Genomic DNA, 19,019 nt, shown 5'->3' on the forward strand with positions numbered 1-19,019 from the left:
TACTGTCTCTTTTTTTTTTTTTATTTCTTGAAGTTGTCGATCGAGATACTACTCTTATAATAATGAGAATGTCTTTTTCTTTTCATTTCATTTTATTGGGAGACTAAAATACTGTTTGTTTCTCAGATTCGTCTAAAGTGTTTAGATCCAAAAACCTCCATTAATCTTTTTTACTTAAACCCTAATCACGTGAAACTTACATCTCCTAATTAGTTTAGAGAGAGAGAGTATATATATATATAGTGTTGTCGTGTCGTCGTGACCTAGCTATATACAGCTCTTTGTCTGATTTATGATTTTGTTTCAAAATTAACATATTTGTGAGAAGATGGCACTCATCTCTTCAACTAATAATGAGTGGCCACAACAGGTTCTCATTTTTTTATTTTATTTTTATTTTTAATGTTTACAACGAAGCATATGACCCCATTTTTGTTTCCTAGCTTTTGGAAAAGGAATATGATCAGTACTCATGTCTTTGTTATTTTTACCCTAATTCTCACGTCTCTCTCTCTCTCTCTCTCTAACTCAATCAATATTATTATTATTTGTTTGGTTGCAGAAAAACTTCATCAACATGGCAATGGAGAAACCAAACTTGAATCAAGATCAGAAGATTTGCACAAACAACAACGTTCAATTACAAGCACTAAAATGTCCGAGATGCGATTCATCAAACACAAAGTTCTGTTATTACAACAACTACAGTCTCACTCAGCCAAGGCATTTTTGCAAAGCATGTAAAAGGTATTGGACTAGAGGAGGTACTTTAAGAAATGTACCCGTTGGTGGAAGCTGTAGAAAGAACAAGAGAATTAGAAGGCCATCATCAAATTCATCTTCAACTTCTAATTCTAATCACAATCCTAATCCATCCAGCTCATCACTTCATCTCGAACATTCTTCAAACCCTATAATTCATACTACTACTACTACTACCCAAATGGAACAACCACCCTCATCACCAAATCCGTATTTTTACAACTTGCCCTCGAATACTTCTGACCTAGTTAATCTTCTATACCCAAATCCAACTAGATTTGGTGCTGATCTTGGTTTAGGGTTTTCTCCTATGGTCAACGTGGACCATTCCATTCTCTCGAGCTATAATATTCATAACCGTCCAAGCATGTTTTCATCATCTGCCACTCTGTTTGACCAGCAAAAGCCTTTCTCAAGCTCTATTGCAGATATTAATGGGCTTATGACCGTCAATGGGATGAACATGAAGCAAGACAAAACCGACCAAGAAGAGGCGGGTCAAAACAGGTTGGAGTGGAATTATCAGTTAGCACACAATTTCCATAACCAGATGGAATCAGATTCATCTCTCTATAATAATTGGAATGCATCATCATCAATTGGCGGCGGATCTTGGCTTGATCCACAGAATCTTCTTGGATCTTCAGTCCCTTCCTTGATCTAGCCCACACACACACAAAACCCCAAGACTTGCATTAATCATGTTGTTTTTCGTTCTTTCTTTTAATTAATTAGGCGTTTTAACTTTTATTCCATTCCTTCCCTTTTGAAAGTAAACGGGCCGGCCGAGGGAGAAAGACAGGAAATTTCCGAATCGGGTTATTATCGACAGTTAAGAAGAGAGTTCTGGATCCGGGAGATCATGTCAGCTGCAGAATTATTATAAAAACTTCATGGCAGCCCGTCTGTTCATGCGGCTGAGAGGAACCTCGGATCCTTTCCATCATATTATTAATTATGGTTCGATCTAGTGAGTTGCTCTTTCCTTATAATTAAATTGTATGTATAGACTACTTTTGTATGTGCATGGGGGTGATTAATTAATGCACTACTTATTACGAGTTTTATTACTAGGTTTAATTTGAGTGGGGATTTTTTTTTAAAGTTTTTGGGGGTGTTTAATTTGGAGAATATTTGTGTATTGGTGAGGGACTTTGGTATACTTGTGGGGATACTTAGAGGGGGAGAGAGGGAGATTGATTGCCATTTGTGTTAATTATCCTAATTTTTAATCTTAATTAATATTGTTGTTAAGTCTTATGTTATTGTATTTATAATTAATTGTCATACCTTATATATACTACATATATGTTTTGTTAATTTTATTCGGCCTAGAACTATATATTGTATTTTGCATGTATTGAACAAGCTGTTTGATCATGAAATTTGAATCATTCACTTCCCATATGATAGGTAATTAATAAGAATATGTTATAGGGCAGATGTTTAAGATTTCTCCAGTCTTTTGTGGCACTTTTTTTGGTAATATTATTGTAATGCAGTTCTTCTTCCAAGTTTTTAAGGAGTATCGTGATGGTCGCGATTTAGGTCAACAAAAAAATATTTCTAACCGATACTATTGATATATACAGATATCTGAACTAGCTAGGGATGCACATTTTAAGTGTTTAAAATGTCTTATAATTGAGTATGGTTTAGAGTGGATTCATTTACATTATCTATTTTTCTTTTTGGGATATAAACAGTTATAAACACATTTTTATACATCAAATTCATTATATGAACATGCATACCCTTATATATCAAAGTAGAGGGTGCACTAAATTTAGAAAATAAAATAAGAGGAGACCAAGCTAAAAAAATGTCTCCATTCAAAAGACTCTCAAATATTGAAGACATAAAACCCTCAGCCAATGTTAGATTTTGATAATCGGAGCTCAACTTACCCCCGTTTTCGATATAAGTGCTCATATATTTTTACATTAGACTCTTTGATTTTGGTTTTCTTTCTTTCTTTTATTTCATTTTTAATATTAATTTATGACAAATTATTATGATTTTCTTGAATGGTTTAATTTTGTCTATAGTTTATTGTATCGTCATAAATATGCAAACATTACACATATATCTAAATTAATAAATTGTTGCATCTTTCAAATCAACAAGATAACAATTATAATTAACTAATAAAAAAGCAGAATTCAAAATTACTAAATAAATGAAAACTAGTTGTAAATTGTGCTCTAAAACAATTAGTTGGAAATCTAAGCTGTAAAATCAGTTGAAATATAAATATTAACAAATATGTTAAAACTTAATATATAGAAGTAGTTGAGGTAACAAATAAAACTTGTTGTAAAAATACTTTACAAAACATATTATGTAAAAAAAAAAAGTTAGAAAATTAAATTTTAAAAAATAAAAATTTAATTCGCTAGAAGGAGGGCTTGAACCTCCGACCTTGTGGTTAACAGCCACACGCTCTAACCAACTGAGCTATTCCAGCTTGTGTTTATTTATTTATTTCATATTACTACTAACTAATTTATCAGCCCACTAGAATGTATATTAGTAAGAACTTGTCGTACCCACATTTGTTGTCGCTATTTTAAGCCTCTTTTGTTTTTTAGAACGCATATATCCAGAGATAAGTTCAAAAATATAAAGTGACTATGATAAATCATATTATATGTGAATTAATTGATTACAAGTTACACTATGTCATTTTGTGGGATGATAATCCCAAATTTAGAAATATCTTTAGTTATGGTTCTTTAGAGTACTCTTGATTCTTGGATTTGATATCTATTTATTCTAGTAATTGATTAATTGTTGACAATTAGACATTTACCGATTCAAAATATTATAGTTTAATTAATTAGGTTAATTTGTGACCATTGAAAGCAAGAGAGCTGTTGATGGAAAAGGAAATCAATGGATTGTTGGCGTAATTTGTTATAAACAAAGAATTAGTTAATGTTGGAGCAGTTGAATTGGAATAATATTGGCTACCATTTATATATCATAATCCATTGAAATTCATCATGAGCAGTTGAATTATTCTATTTTTATTTTCTTACATAGTCAACGAATATATACATAATTGACTTTATTTGAAACTAGTCAGCTCAATGTAATACTATTGCAATTAATTGAATATATATTTATATTCATTAATTTTTTGTGTGGTATTTTGTATGGGTTTAAAAACATGATTTATGTCAGATTATTTTATAGTTGAGATATATGGGTTTTGACTATTTCAATAATCATTCATGCATCGGATTGGAAGAGATTGATCTTGATCAAGTGACCATGCATCTATATATGAACCCTGATAGGTCAAAACCTCGTAAGCTTGCAACTATACGTTGAGTCTTGCATCCAAAGTAATGATCGATAAAACTTGGATCACGCGCGTTTGTTTGTGTTTTGATTCTTCATCTGCCTTTTAATTTGTTGATTATCAATGTCAGTATCTTCACTTCGTTATATAGTATCTGTAGGGTTTTTTAATTCGAATGTATATATACTAAATTAATTTAAAAAAACACATGATTAACCGCAGAGTATGCTCTTTTAGACAATTTGTATAGCTAAAATGAATGTTTAGCCATACTTTTGAGTAAAAATAAGGATTTCCGCCTACAAAATTAAGTTACTCATTCATTTTTAGTTGATTACACGATTGTTTTTTGGGATACGATAGAAACAGTTTAAAAACACAATAACTTGTAAAAGATTATTCATTTTTAACCTATTCATGATCTCCACTTAAATTATGACATTCTCAATAATTAATATTTAAGGTGGAATGTATATTTATCTTTCTGAACGGATTACATGTTTTTTTTTTAAAGAATTTTAGTGTTATAAACAATAATTTAAGAAAATGAGATTTTAAAATGGGTAAAGTCGGTAGTGGGATTCATGAGATACAAGGTAGAGAGAGTACTTAGTGCATTCCTGGTCCCCCCTAAATAATAATAAAAATAATAATATCTGTATTATTGATTTTAAGACAGTAAAGCAGAACTTAAAATAATTAATTATTATTGAGGAGAAGTTGATAAAAATAGAATGATTTGACCAGGATTTATTCCCATGTTGACCATCAAATGAAGCTCCACATCATCATTAATCCTGGTGACGTGGCAGATTGTGTTTGGTTTAGGAAGCGAGTGAAAGTCACGTAAGGCTGGTTTGACTGGAATAATGGGGGCCACGTGATGAAATATGTCGGTCCTCCACATGTATATCCATTATTATTATTATTATTATTATTAACCTTTGACAGTGGTCCCCCGCTCTCTTTCTCTCTAGTCTAGAATCTTGACCGTACGATTTCCACTCCTTAATTTGTATTTCGTTTTGTACTAAATAATTTTTTAACATTTGGAAACGGTTAAACCCTTTTTCTGTTTTTTATTATATAAATCTCAATCTTAATCATAATTATACAGATGTTCGGTGAGAATGTCAAATTTTTACATATTTGAATCCATAATTAAACAAAAGTTCAGAATTTTAATTTTGAACCATTATCAAATTTTTATGTTTGGGGAAGTAATATGTTGTCTAACCTGAAGACTTGTTAGGTTTATCTGACCTCAGCCCTAATCTAAATTCGACCCTATTTATAATTATAAAATTCATAAAATAATCTATATGTAAATCCAACCAAAGAAATATATACATTAATAATGTTAAAATTGTGGTCAACATAAAAAAAAAAACTAGTGTTCTACAAATATTGTCTTTTTGTAATAAGTTTAACTAATAATACATCAATAAAACCTTATATTTAAATTTTGTCTTTTTGTTTTGTTTGTTTGAAATAATTAAACCTTGAAAACATCAATTTAAAATACAAAATTACATTTATTTATTTAATGTTAAAATCGTAGCTAACTTACAAACTATTTTCTAATTGATCAATACAATACTTGCCCTTTAAATCATTCCTTTAATGTAAAATTGCATTTGTTAATTAGACTCAATCAATCTTACCATAAATTCACAAAGAGCCATGCATCCGTCAATTAGAAAGACTTCTCAATGATCTTCTATATACATACCCTCGTTTCGTTCTTCGATTATTCTCGAGAGAATCAACAAAATTGAACCACCAAATAAATTCATCTCATCCACAATGTACACCCCGGCCGCCCATGTAAACAACTAAAAGTGATCATGATTGAAGAAAAGCCAGACAGGAAAATATAATTATTGGGCACCTGGTCTAGGTTGTAGCTAGCTAGCTAAGACGTTGATTACTAAATAAACAACATAAGTGGATATATAATAGAGAGAGGTACGTACGTAGGTAGCCGATAAAGTGAAAGACCAAAGAAAAGAAAAGAAAAGAAAAGCAAAACGAAAGTAAGTCAGATTCAAAGCAAAGCTCATCACATGATCGATGTTCAATAAAGACTCACCTTGTCAACTTTCATCAGCTTTCACATAATTAAAGACCCATATAATAATTATATTCCATGCAAATATGCAATACCAAAATTTCTACTTTTATCGCATTATTTGACAGTAGTTTTTTTATGTAATACATGTGAGTGTGACAAATATAGAATAATTAAGAACCAAATTGATTAAATTAATTAACACAAGTGTAAAACGGAACGACATAAGATTAATTTATTATAAAAATACATGTATATGTATATATGGAAATAGAATGAAAGAAGCCTATGTAGCTCTTGTTTGGTCACAAACTACAAATATCATATAACTACTAAATAAAGCATGAAAAGGAAAAGATTTCTCCTCCTTTCTTTTCCTTTCAAAGAGAACATGTCATTATACACTAGTGAAACAACCAAACCACATGCATGATCCTGATCAATACTTTATCATCTCATGTCCTAAAGCACTACCTATTCTACTATATATACTATAGAAATATATATAGAACCAACCCACAATTAATTTATAACAAATAAATATATATATTATATATATAAATCCTCTACCATCACCAACAAGTATAAAGTAATAATAATAATAATGTTCATTAGGGAAGAAGAAGAAGAAGAAGAACAGCAGTATATATGGTAATATAAAATTATTGGTATAATTGACAAGCAAATAAATAAATAAAATCTTAAAAAGTTTGAATCGATCGAGAATCTCTTGCCACTAAAATGATCATCATGGAGGAGGACCAAAACCAGGCCATTGATGATTTGGGTTCATGGCGTTAGCCGAAGAGGAGCCGCCGGTTGGTGCATTATTATTGACGTTGTTGTTGTTCTGATTCCAAGAGGGTCCGAAGATGAGAGGGCCGTTTGGAGATAAGTAAAATGGTTCCATCACGTTACTATTGATCATTTTTTCTCCATTATGATCAGAGGCGGCGCCATTAAGGGACTGATGATTAAAGATCTGTTGTTGATCATGTTGGGATATTGCAGGATTAAGACTGTTGTTGAACCCTTGCAAAAGTGCCATGTTTGAATTAGATGAAGAACTTCCTCCAATTCCAAACTGCCCTCCAAAGTTATGTTGCTGCTGCTGCTGCTGTTGAAGATGATGATGATTGATCAATAGTGGTTGTGGATGTCCCAAAGGTCTCATGGCTGCGAAAGAAGGAAAAAATCCACCATTTTGATAGTAAGGATTCATTGGTGAAACATTCACATTACCCATTTCTTTGCGTCCAAGGCTTGTCATTGTGCCCACTAGTTGCGACGAAGAAGAAACCGGCGCCGCCGGCTGTGGTTGTGGTACTGTTGGTAGTGGTGGAAGCAGCCTTCTTGGGCTGTCTAGACTGGAAGTTGCGGTGGTGCCGGATGTTTTGGCACGTTTACCCTTCCGACAGCCACCGCCAACCGGTACATTCCTTAGGGTTCCGCCTTGTGTCCAGTACCTTCGACAAGTCTTGCAAAAATACCTTTTTTATAAAACTTTCATTGATCAGCCAAAAATATCAAATGTCACATAACCCATAGATTAATTACTTAATTAATCACAAATTTCAAGATCTACCATGGTTTTTAGGTCAGTCAATATTAATTAACAAAATATTGAAACTTAGGAGGAACTAATTCAAAATAAACCATCAATCTGCATTGGAAAGTATTTTATGTTTCTATTGAGAACATTGATCGATCGATGATCTCCTTTTACAATAATAATATTATCATAATACTATTTCTGACCGGTCTTCCTCATATAATATTAATATTATCCATCTCCTTTTCTTCAAAAGCTACAACGACCAACTTAACAGAAATAAAAAAATGGAGAACGACCCTATTATCAAAAGATGGATATTTGATCAAAGATCGATCAAACTAAATGATTCTTGTAAATAAAATTAAATTAATTTACCTGGGCTGAGAGAGACTGTAATTGTTGTAATAGCAAAACTTGGTATTAGTAGAATCGCAACGCGGACAATTCTGGAGCGGTTGAGGCGGCTGATGATTCTGTCGCGGCTGATTATCCAGAAGCTTCAACCTGCGTTCAGGCTGGTCGGATTTTCTATTTTCCTCCATCGATATTCAATCTTTCTAATTCTCTCTCTCTCTCTTTCGCTTTTTCTCAACCTATGAATCTCTCTCACTATATATATAAGAACTAACGACGCGTATGAATATGTCTGTAATCTTAATCTAGATCTCCTTTACTCTTGATCTTACAACAGAAGATAAGTATGGATTACTTGCAACTTAAATGGGTTCAAACCCGGTTCGATCTAGAGTATGAACTGAAAGCATGGTTTGGATATATGCCTGTAATCTGAAGATAAATTAAGCAAATTTTGTTCACTGCATGAGATATGAGAATTGAACTGGTTTCACACTACCCGAATCGAGAACAATTATAATATTAATTAATATATATAGACCTATACTTACCAAAATCCAAAACTAGATCTCTCAATATTACTCCTAAAGAATCTAACAAGATTTTCTAGTACTGTCTTATTTGAAAACCAAAACAAAAACGACTTTAATCTAACTAGATGTTAATTAAATTAATGTTGCATGTTCATAATCGGAGATGATCTCGATGATGATGATCAATTGAAACTTGAAAGAAATAAAAGGGAAAGAAGAAATTAACCGCCTTTATGTAAAAAAGAAAAAGAAAAAAAAAGGATGAATGATTATTGGGTTTATAGGAGGAGGTGGTGGACCACAGACAAAGTAACGAGGAAGGAAGGCGGCGGTAGGCGGCGGCCGGCGATGGTGGCTTTTGCGGTCGTTTAAGAAGTCATCAGATTCTTCTTCTTTCTTCTTCTCTGCACAAAATTTACATTTCTCTCTCTCTAGATTTCTCTCACATCCCACTTTCATGTCTACAATTCTCAGATGAGTACGATTCTTTGGGTTTTTTTTTTTTTTTTCTTGTCCTATTCTGTTTTTTCGTTTCGTCCTAGTTCTGACATCATTTAGGGTCCCATTTTGAACCTTCATCATATTACATGCCACTATCGTTTAATTAATTCAAATCTACCATCTTTTTTCTCTTTTAATTTTGATTTTTTATACATTTTATATTAATTACTCTTAATGAAAATCTTTTTTTTTTATCTGGATCTAAATCGGACCCAATATGTATTTATATATTTTGAAAATAGGGTTTGAATGAAATGGGATTTTGAATTAATTTATTAGGGTTTAGAAATGAAAGTACAACCTGCAGATCATTTTCATTCACACACCAAAATAGAACCCACTACCTTCACGAGAAAGGAATGGTGGATTTCTTCAATAACTAACACGTTATTTTCTATATGTTTTCAAATTTTAACTAGTACTAGTAAAAAGTGAAAAGCCAACCATTTTTTATTTGACTAACAAATGAGGGACCTTCAAGCTTTTATTATTATTATTTTTTGTAATAAATATAAAAAATAATAAGGATATTGGGGTTGTGTTTGTATGTGTTATTGGTTATAGAATAAACCGTGATTAAATAATAATAATAACTTGTATTCATTTAATGCATACTATGTTTTCTTTGTGTTAAATTAATTTTTATTTTCAGAAAATAAAAAAAAGTTATTTATTTTGGTTTGATTGAATAGATTTTTGGGAATCTTTCTCTTTTTATCTTCATGTGAATAAATGGAAAATTGGAAGTTGTGTTTTAACTTGAAGTACCGATTTTTCCATTTCTATGTCATAGATATATAGTACGGTGACTATTATTAAAGAAGTCTCAATAAGCTAGGGACCCAAACAGGTCTAATTCTTTTAATATTTTTTATTGGGTATTTATTGATTTCTATTTATTTGAGAGTGTTATTTAAACAATAAATTATGTCCTAGTAAAAACAATTGTACAATGGTAGTAGTAGAAACAAATAATTGAGACAAACTTACCTATCACAAAAGTCATTTATCAAATCAATTAGGCCACAGTATCAACTCACAAGCTCAATACGACTCTAGGCCAAAGTCATTTAGAATCAGTACTAAACAATCGCATAAGATAACTTATTATTAAATGGTTTACGTTTTCATAATAACGTAATGAATATCTATGAAATTCAATATATAGACTTCAAATATCATCAACTTGTCTAACAATGCAGAGTATATGGGAGGCTGATTTCACATTTTTGCATAACATAAGACGAAAAAGGACAATAAGATATCATTTTTCATTTCAGCGTCGGCTATAAGAATTGGGCAGCTCGGTCCACGTAGAAAAATATGAAAAAAAATTACTACCTTAATTTATTTTAAAATTTGTTTTAACTGTGATTTGAACTTATAATTAAATAATTTTTTGTTTTACATTATGAACCAGTATGTTAAATAAATTTTAATAAATTAATTGCCTTTTTGGGCTGCTATAGCTTGTGAGCTTTGCTGGGCTTACCTGTATAAGTGAACATATAGTCTCAAGTTTGTGGTATATATGGTCATATGAGAATTCATATTTATTTAAATATATATCACATTTTAATTTTAAGTCCCAATTTTATTTGATATTGTGGACTCAGATAAGGATGAATGACAAAGTGGTAGATTTTGAAAGTTACAAATAATCTTGTTTTGGGAGAGAGATATATAATTAGTTTATGTTTTACTGTTTTTATCTTATTATTAAGATTGAAATTTTAAATGCTTTTAAATGTGTTATTTGTGATCGTTTTCACTTCCTCAGTTCCTTGACTTGTTGAGTAGCATTCTGGAAAATGAATAAAAAGGGCAATCATTTATTTATATATTATTATTATTGAATTGCTATATATATATATATATATATATATATATATATATATATATATAATATATATAAGGAGTTAGTTAGTTTGAAGGATGATAAATATGGAAATGATCACTGATAATGCACTATCATGAGGTGTTTTATCAAGTTTATTGACATTCATTGAGTTATAACGTAACTACTAACTAGGACATGCAAAAAAATGGAAAATCGATAAATCATTCGAATCGATAACTTACCAGTTTTATTTTATCGGTTTATTAATTAACCGGTTTTAACGGTTCCGATTAACTAATTTTTTACAGATTAAACGATTCGATTTTCGGTTGAAACTATTTTTCTAGCGATTTAACCGGTAATAATTTAATCATATATATTTATATTAGTTATTTTATAAATATTAAATATATTATTTAATAATATATATATATATATATATATATTAGTTTTTTTTAATTTTAAATTATAATTTATATTGAATTGTTTAAAAAAAATATAATTTATATGAGTATTAGTTTAAAGATGAATACTTTTAAAATATATTTAAATATATCTATAAATATTATTATATTATAGATAAAAAAAATGGTGAATAACATAAAAGTACGACGTAAACAGAGATTTTGAAAAAATTAAATCAATTAATAAATTTAATGTTTAATTTAAAAAATTGAATTATCAGTTCACGGTTAAATCGGTTAACCGACCGGTATTAAAATTGGTTCCAAAACCGGTAAAATCGATACCAATATTGATCGGTTAATTGATTTGTAAAATAATTGATAAAATCGTATTTAACCGGAATCGTTTAACCGATTAACCTACCGGTTGAAACCCTACTATTAAATTCAATTATTTTGTTAGGATTAATTTTAATTAAAGTTTATTAGTTTAAATAATTCTTTAATTTGCTTTTATAAAAATTATTTATTAATTTAAATAATAACGATTACTTTATTATTTTAATTTTAATCTGTGTCTATACAAATAAAAACAGATGTTGCAAGGAAGTTTTAATCTGCACTTCTTTTTTGGTGACTTATTTGATTTGAACAAAATTGTGACACTTTTAATGATTTAAGGTTTATTAGAATACTATAGACTGAAACCTCTATTTGTGTTATTGTGTTTGGGCCCGGTTGTTTTTTCTCACTTTATAAATGTAATGGATGGTTCAAGATATACATTGTTCTTAATACTTAATACCATAGTTTTAAAATATGACCGGTCTGACCTCCGACCGACGGTTCAACCGGTTCGACCGCGAAACAGTTAATTGAGCGATTCGAATTTTGACTTCAATACGGTTACCTTTTAAACGGAACAAAATTCAGTCCGACCAGACGATTCATGAACCAGAAAACAATCCAGATATTTCTGGTTCGAAAGGTTGTATATAGCATAGCTACCGGTTAAGGATGTTGAATTTCAGGTCAGGCATATCGTCCTTGAATATGTGCGCCTCCGTTGTCTCCTTCCAGTCGATCCTTGCATTGCAGGCAAACGCAGAGGTCATCCGGACGCAACATTATCGTTTTGTGAACCGGAGAAAGGGAAACACTGGAAGATGTAGAGAGTGGAAAAGGGGGCGAAGATGTTGCTTCTTGGGCGGCTGAAAATGCTTGAAATCTATATATATAATAATGCTTAATTTTGAAAGTGTCCGGATTGCCGGATCGAAAGCTTTGGTTAATTTGGATATATATATATATAAGAGTAAATGGATATTTGGGTCGGATTCTGGGTTAACCCTCCCATAAACTTAAAACGGTTAAAAATAAAATGAAAAATATTATAGGTATGTTTCAAACTCGCAACTTAACAAAAACAAGTACAACTTTTTAACCAACTAGATTAATAACACTTTATATTTTAAATTCAACACCAAATTTAATGAACGCGGTAGTTCATAAATATATTTTAAAAATCGTTCTGCAATGTGAGAGTAATTAATATTTGAGTCGAATTGTACTTGACCCACCGTAAACTTAAAATGGTTAAATATAAAATTAAAAATGTTATCACATTTTTATCGTAATATTTATTTTACTGTTTTTATATTATTATTCGTGCAAATGGACGGAATAAATGCAAGATAACTTAATTAATATATTGGATTTGTTTGAATTGCAATTAATTTTTTTTTTTTAAAATGCTTAGGAAACATTAGAGAGATAATAGTTGTAGCCTTCTAGGTCCTTTTCATTATTTTCATTTATTCTTGTAAGCCTATACTACTACTACACGTGTCGTTTTTTTTTATTATTTATTATTCAAGTTTAGATGTTTCTATACATTTCTATCACCTTCTTACTTCATTGTCATTTAGTTTTAAATTTTGTCTGATTTTGATTTATAAAATCTCCTCATATCAATACATAACTATCTTCCTTTTCTTAGTTAAGGAACAATATGGCTTCATATTTGTTGATGTAATTTTTTTTTAGTATTTATTTATTTAATTATTTTTCTTATGCCAAAACGATTATATATAAAATTTATGTACTAATATATTTAAATTTATTTAAAATTAAGATAAAATTAAAATTCTGTCTAACCACGTACCCAAGTACGCCTAAAACGGTTTCGTTTTCAGAAGAATGGTTAATATGTCATCAATTAATAGCCTTAAATAAAAACACGAATCAAAACACTAATAAAACAAGAAGAAATCAAGGGTTTGAATTTAGAAATTTAAATAGACATTTTAGTCAATTACAAATAAATAAGCCAGTTTGAAAGTTAGATAAAAATAAACAGTCCAGTTTGCCAGTTTCAAGTTAGAAGTTTTGACAAAGAGTTACCCAACCCGAATTGGCCGGCCATATACAACTAACTGTATCTAGCTAGCTAGCTAGCTAATTGCTTATAAAATAATAAATAACCATAGGATACCATAAGCCAAATCTTGTATAAAAAAGAGCACATTAATTGTCTCATTATCTGAAACAGGCAATGAGATGGAAGTTAAGAGGTACATATTAACATAAAAGTAACTTATTAATAAAGAAACAATAGGAGATAGGATAGGATAGGATAATGCATGTTATTGGGGGTATTGCTAGCACCGATCAAACACCGGCTACTCTTCCGGCGGCGCCGCCGCCAACATGGTCCTCAATTAGCTAATCCTTCTATTCCTCTGCTTTCCCTATAACCGTCTCCTTAATCTTGTTAGTAGTCTCTTTAGTCTCCTCCCACGCCCCTTGCGCCGTCTGCTTCGCCTTCTCCACCATCTCCCCTGCCTTCTCCGAAGCCTCACTCGCAGTTTCTTTTGTCTGTTGGACCGCATTTTCCATTGCACTCTTAGTCTTCTCCTTCATATCCTCTACATTTTCTCCAACCTTGTTCTTCACTTCCCCCGCCTTCTCCTTCACATCCTCTACAACTTCCCCTGCCTTCTCCGAAGCCTTACTCGCAGTTTCTTTTGTCTGCTGGGCCGCATTTTCCATTGCACTCTTAGCCTTCTCGACGCCCTCTTTGGTACGTTCAGAGGCCGCCTCTGCTGTACTATTGGCCTTATCTTTCCCTTCCTCTGTTTTCTCTTTAACCCAATCTATCATATCGCTGCCACTCTCTTTCGCTTTCTGCACAATGGCTTCCACATCATCCTCGCTACTGCTACCGCTACTGCTGCTTTTAGCCGATTCTAGTCTAGCCCTCTTCATTAACAAAAGCAAATTAGTTACAAAGTTAAAAAAAAAAACATTTCATTATATTGTTCAGGCAGCAGGCAGTATATATATACACACACCATAACAGAGCAAACATATAAATACTTACGTGGGAGAAGGAATTGGAGTTGAGGTTGCTGTTGTTGGTGAGGAAGATTCTAGAGACTTTGCGGTTGAGTAGTAGTACCCCGTTAGAAGAAGAAGAAGAAGAAACCTTGGAGAAGTTGAACATGGCGGGTTTCATCAGTATGGTGGGTAAAGAAGCCATTGTTTGTTTGTTTGTTTGATTGATCTGATCGAATCGCTCGCTGATATGTTCTTGTAAATAATAATAATAATATATAAACGGACTGGTCATGGTATGTATGGCTAAAAATTGTTTTTATTCTAAAGTTAAACATTATCTTTTATTAAAAAATTAGTAAAGGCCGACATGCTTCTAGTACATGTAGTCTCATGTCGGTAATATATATGGTTGTATGAGAAAATTCATATTTATTTAAATATATATATATATATCACATTTTAATTAAGTCCCTAATTTATTTGATATTGTGGACTCAATTAAGGATGAATGACAGAGTGGTAGATTACAAATAATTTTTGGTGGTTTTGGGAGTGATATATATAATTAGTTTATGTTTTTCTGCTTTTATCTTATTCTTAAGAATGAAATTTTTAAACATGCTATTTGTGATCGTTTTCACTTCCTTGTCAAGTATCAATCTCCAAAATGCAATAATAAAAAGTTATACAAAAAAAAAGGGCAAGCATTATTTATATATTCTTATTATTGAATTGCTATATGTATAAGGAGACTGAGTTAGGCCGGTTTCGGTTTTAAAAAAATTTAAATAAAATTAAATTATTCATCTTCTTTTCTATCACATTACTCAAATTATTAATCAAAATATTAAAATATCTTCTATTTTAAATTATTAATTTTTATTTATTTATATATATTAATACCTTTTAAGTCTTTTTATCAAAAATAATCATTAACCCTTCAAAATTATCAACTATCATTATTTTTTTTTTCTTCTAAATTTTAAAGAGAAAAAAACCAATCCAAACAATGCCTTAATTTAAAGAGGATAATATAGAAATGACCCCTGATCTTCGGTTGCACTGTCATGAGGTGGCTTATCAAGTTTATTGGCATTCATTGAGTTATAATGTAACTATTAACTTCAATTATTTTGTTAGGATTAATTTTAATTAAAGTTTATTAGAATAGTATATATTCAACTCAAAGCTCAAAACCGTGACAACACACGAATCAAAACCATTAATGAAAGCAGCTTGATCCATTTAACCTGATTAAGAGGTTGACCATGACCAAATTAGACTTCTTTTTGTAAAGGCATCTCCTATTCATTTGAAATCGAAATAGGGTGTTCAAACCCCAAGACACTGAATAGGTTAAATTTTTTGACAAAGAGTTACCCAGCCCGAATTTCCCATATATATATATATATATATATATATAGTACATATATAATATATATTTATCTAGCTAATTTTTTATAAAATAATAAATAACCATAAGACAAATCTTGTATAAAAAAGAGCACATTGTCTCATTAATTATCTGAAACAGGCAATGAGATGGAGAAGTGTTGTTCTAGATCAGGAAAATTGATTTATTTGAAATAGAAGATAAACATGGTAGTTAAGAGGTACATATAAACATAGAAGTAACTTGAATAGGATAAGGCATTAGTGATTAAATTAAGTAGTAGTACATATATATATTAAGAAGTAGCGTTATTTTCATTCTGGCTTTGCTTCAACAAAAAGAGAGAACCATCCCTCTAATGGATGCATGTTATTGGGTATTGCTAGCACCGATCAAACATTGTCTCCTCTTCCTTCTTTCCTCCTCTTCTCCACCACCACGTCTTCATCCTTATAAACCTTACCAGCCCCGCCCATATGATCCTCAATTAGCTCATCCACATTTTTATCCTCCTCTGCTTTCCCAATAACCGTCTCCTTAATCTTGTTACCTGTCTCTTTCGTCGCCTCCCACGCCCCTTGCACAGTCTGCTTAGCCTTCTCCACAATCTCCCCCGCCTTCTCCTTCATATCCTCTACCTTCTCCCCTGCCTTGTCCTTCACATCCCCTGCCTTCTCCTTCACATCCTCTACCTTCTCCCCAGCCTTGTTCTTCACTTCCCCTGCCTTCTCCGAAGCCTTATTCGCAGTTTCTTTCGTCTGCTGGGCCGCATTTTCCATTGCACTCTTAGCCTTCTCCTTCGCATCCTCGGCCTTGTCACTTGCCTTCCCGACGCCCTCTTTGGTACGTTCAGAGGCCGCCTCTGCTGCACTCTTGGCCTTATATTTCCCTTCCTCTGTTTTCTCTTTAGCCCAATCTTTCATATCGCTGCCACTCTCTTTCGCTTTCTGCACAATATCTTCCACATCATCGTCGCTACTGCTGCTGCTGCTGCTTGTATCCGATTCACGTCTAGCCCCCTGATTAACAAGCAAACTTACGAGTTTAAAAAAAAAACATTTTAATTATATTGTTCAGTTAAATACGAATACTTACGTGGGAGAAGGAATTGGAGTTGACGTTGCTGAGGAAGATTCTAGACACTTTGCGGTTGAGGAGTACCATATTAGGACCGGAAGAAGAAGAAACCTTGGAGAAGTTGAACAAGGCGGATTTCATCAGTATGGGTAAAGAAGCCATTGTTTTTGATGATTGTAAATAATAATAATAATAATAATAATTGGGATGAGAAATGCAATATATACTTGAATCACCGCTTTTGTTATGGTATTTGAGACCGAGGTACAAGAAGGTGGCGACCTATTTCATGGACGCGTGGATATCTTCATGACACGTTTCAAATCGTCACACTTTTATGTAATAAGTCAACAACTCCTTCTTTTACTCTTATCCTCAATTACTCTTTTATCCCTATATGTATTGGGTGGGTTTTTAAGGGGAAATTTGATCAAAGATGAGGTTATTTGATGTGATGGTAATTTATTAATTTTATTGCGCTTGTGGTAATTTTATTTTTTTTGGACGATTTTGTCCTTGTCGCGAAACGCTAAGTGAATTAGGTTTAGTATAAATACTCTAATTTTTCATTTCTTTCATTTTCTTTCTCTCTTCTTTTGTTCTCTCTTTCACGGCGACGACAGCGGCGACGGCGGCAACGGCGGCGACGAAGGCGACGGTGCTTATGCAGATACATATTTGATTCATATTCAAACCTGGGTATTTAGGCGACGGTGCGGTGTTTAGGCGACGGTGCTTCTTTTCTTCATTTTTTCAAACCCTAACTTTAAACCTATTGTTATATAAAATAACCTGTTCTTATTTGGTTCATATTGGTTTATATTTGGTATTTGATTCATATTGGTTCATATTTGTGGTTCATATTGGTTCATATACGTCGATGATAATATTTGCAGATAATCTCGGATCATATGGGTTCCGTTTCAGGGAAGTTTCTCCAAGAACTTACCGTTTCGCTAAGTGCTTACCGTTTCGCTAAGTGTTTGCCGTTTCGCTAAGTGCTTATCGTTTCGCTAAGTGCTTACCGTTTCGCTAAGTGCTTACCGTTTCGCTAAGGACTTTTCGTTTGGTGAATTGTGATACACTATTTGATATTCAATTATGTTAAAACTACATACATAAACATGAGTTGTCTTAGCTTAATTGGTAGAGTGCATTTCTTTTAAGTATGTGGTCGTGGGTTCGATTCCCACAGACGGTGTTTTTATGTTTTTTTTTTTACTTTTGCATAAATCAAATTCTCATTTGTAGAGAAATGGTTATGTTTATCCAAGGACTTATCGTTTCTCTAAGTGCTCAGCATTTCGCTAAGGTGAGACTGAGCTCAGGATTCCTAAAGGCTCCAGTTAAAGCCATAAACCCTTTGATGGTTGCAAAAGCCTCAGGTGGAAAGTTTACATGTTATGTATCATGTATGTATGTAATGTAAGAAAATAAGAATAGAATTGAAATTTGTTTGTTTGATTGATTGTAGTTTCGAGAGGGATTGGAAAGATCTGAACGTGATTGGGTTTGGGTTGATCGGATGGTTAGCACCTTCCAGTATTCCGGCGATCAACGACAACAGTTTGACCGGACTCTTCTTTTCCAGCATTAGGACTGAGCTTGCTCACTTCCCAACTGGCCCTGCTCTCACTTGGCACATGAGATTGTTCTTGGCATTGACTTTTGGACAAATTGGATTCAAGAGTAGGACCGAAGATTACTTCAATAAAATAAATTAATTCTAATTAAGAAAATAATAATATGTAAAAAGTGAACTACTTTCTTTGGATATTTGTTAATGAATGTTTAATTTGCTTTTGTTTCATTTCTTTCAATACTATTTCTTTCAATACTATTTCATTTCGCTAAGGTGAGACTGAGCTCAGGATTCCTAAAGG

The 19,019-nt window shown here is 32.0% G+C and overlaps 5 protein-coding genes and 1 non-coding gene across 6 annotated transcripts; 2 read left to right on the top strand and 4 right to left on the bottom strand.

Moving 5' to 3' along the window:
* The first annotated feature begins 475 nt into the window (after positions 1 to 475).
* On the top strand, positions 476 to 2,065 carry LOC124914792 (dof zinc finger protein DOF1.4-like). Its single transcript, XM_047455401.1, has one exon. The coding sequence runs from the start codon at positions 578 to 580 to the stop codon at positions 1,424 to 1,426; it is 849 nt and encodes a 282-aa protein (XP_047311357.1). The 5' UTR covers positions 476 to 577; the 3' UTR covers positions 1,427 to 2,065.
* A 1,090-nt stretch (positions 2,066 to 3,155) lies between these two features.
* Positions 3,156 to 3,229, bottom strand: TRNAN-GUU. Its single transcript has one exon. It is a non-coding gene; the product is annotated as a tRNA-Asn (tRNA).
* A 3,532-nt stretch (positions 3,230 to 6,761) lies between these two features.
* Positions 6,762 to 9,229, bottom strand: LOC124915360 (dof zinc finger protein PBF-like). Its single transcript, XM_047456060.1, has 2 exons — positions 8,071 to 9,229; positions 6,762 to 7,630 (listed from the first exon to the last, which is right to left on the bottom strand). Exons 1-2 carry the CDS (start codon positions 8,235 to 8,237, stop codon positions 6,889 to 6,891), a joined length of 909 nt encoding a protein of 302 aa, XP_047312016.1. The 5' UTR covers positions 8,238 to 9,229; the 3' UTR covers positions 6,762 to 6,888.
* A 4,589-nt stretch (positions 9,230 to 13,818) lies between these two features.
* On the bottom strand, positions 13,819 to 14,924 carry LOC124915618 (late embryogenesis abundant protein 1-like). The gene is made up of 2 exons (XM_047456375.1): positions 14,710 to 14,924; positions 13,819 to 14,588 (listed from the first exon to the last, which is right to left on the bottom strand). Exons 1-2 carry the CDS (start codon positions 14,866 to 14,868, stop codon positions 14,061 to 14,063), a joined length of 687 nt encoding a protein of 228 aa, XP_047312331.1. The 5' UTR covers positions 14,869 to 14,924; the 3' UTR covers positions 13,819 to 14,060.
* A 1,527-nt stretch (positions 14,925 to 16,451) lies between these two features.
* Positions 16,452 to 17,298, bottom strand: LOC124916361 (late embryogenesis abundant protein 1-like). The gene is made up of 2 exons (XM_047457078.1): positions 17,201 to 17,298; positions 16,452 to 17,094 (listed from the first exon to the last, which is right to left on the bottom strand). Exons 1-2 carry the CDS (start codon positions 17,296 to 17,298, stop codon positions 16,452 to 16,454), a joined length of 741 nt encoding a protein of 246 aa, XP_047313034.1.
* Positions 17,299 to 18,391: 1,093 nt separating this feature from the next.
* On the top strand, positions 18,392 to 18,860 carry LOC124916362 (photosystem I subunit O-like). The gene is made up of 2 exons (XM_047457079.1): positions 18,392 to 18,552; positions 18,611 to 18,860. The coding sequence occupies exons 1-2, from the start codon at positions 18,392 to 18,394 to the stop codon at positions 18,858 to 18,860; spliced, it is 411 nt and encodes a 136-aa protein (XP_047313035.1).
* Positions 18,861 to 19,019: the final 159 nt, after the last annotated feature.

This window comes from Impatiens glandulifera, chromosome 9 (assembly GCF_907164915.1).
Source record: "Impatiens glandulifera chromosome 9, dImpGla2.1, whole genome shotgun sequence".
Taxonomy (NCBI): domain Eukaryota; kingdom Viridiplantae; phylum Streptophyta; class Magnoliopsida; order Ericales; family Balsaminaceae; genus Impatiens; species Impatiens glandulifera.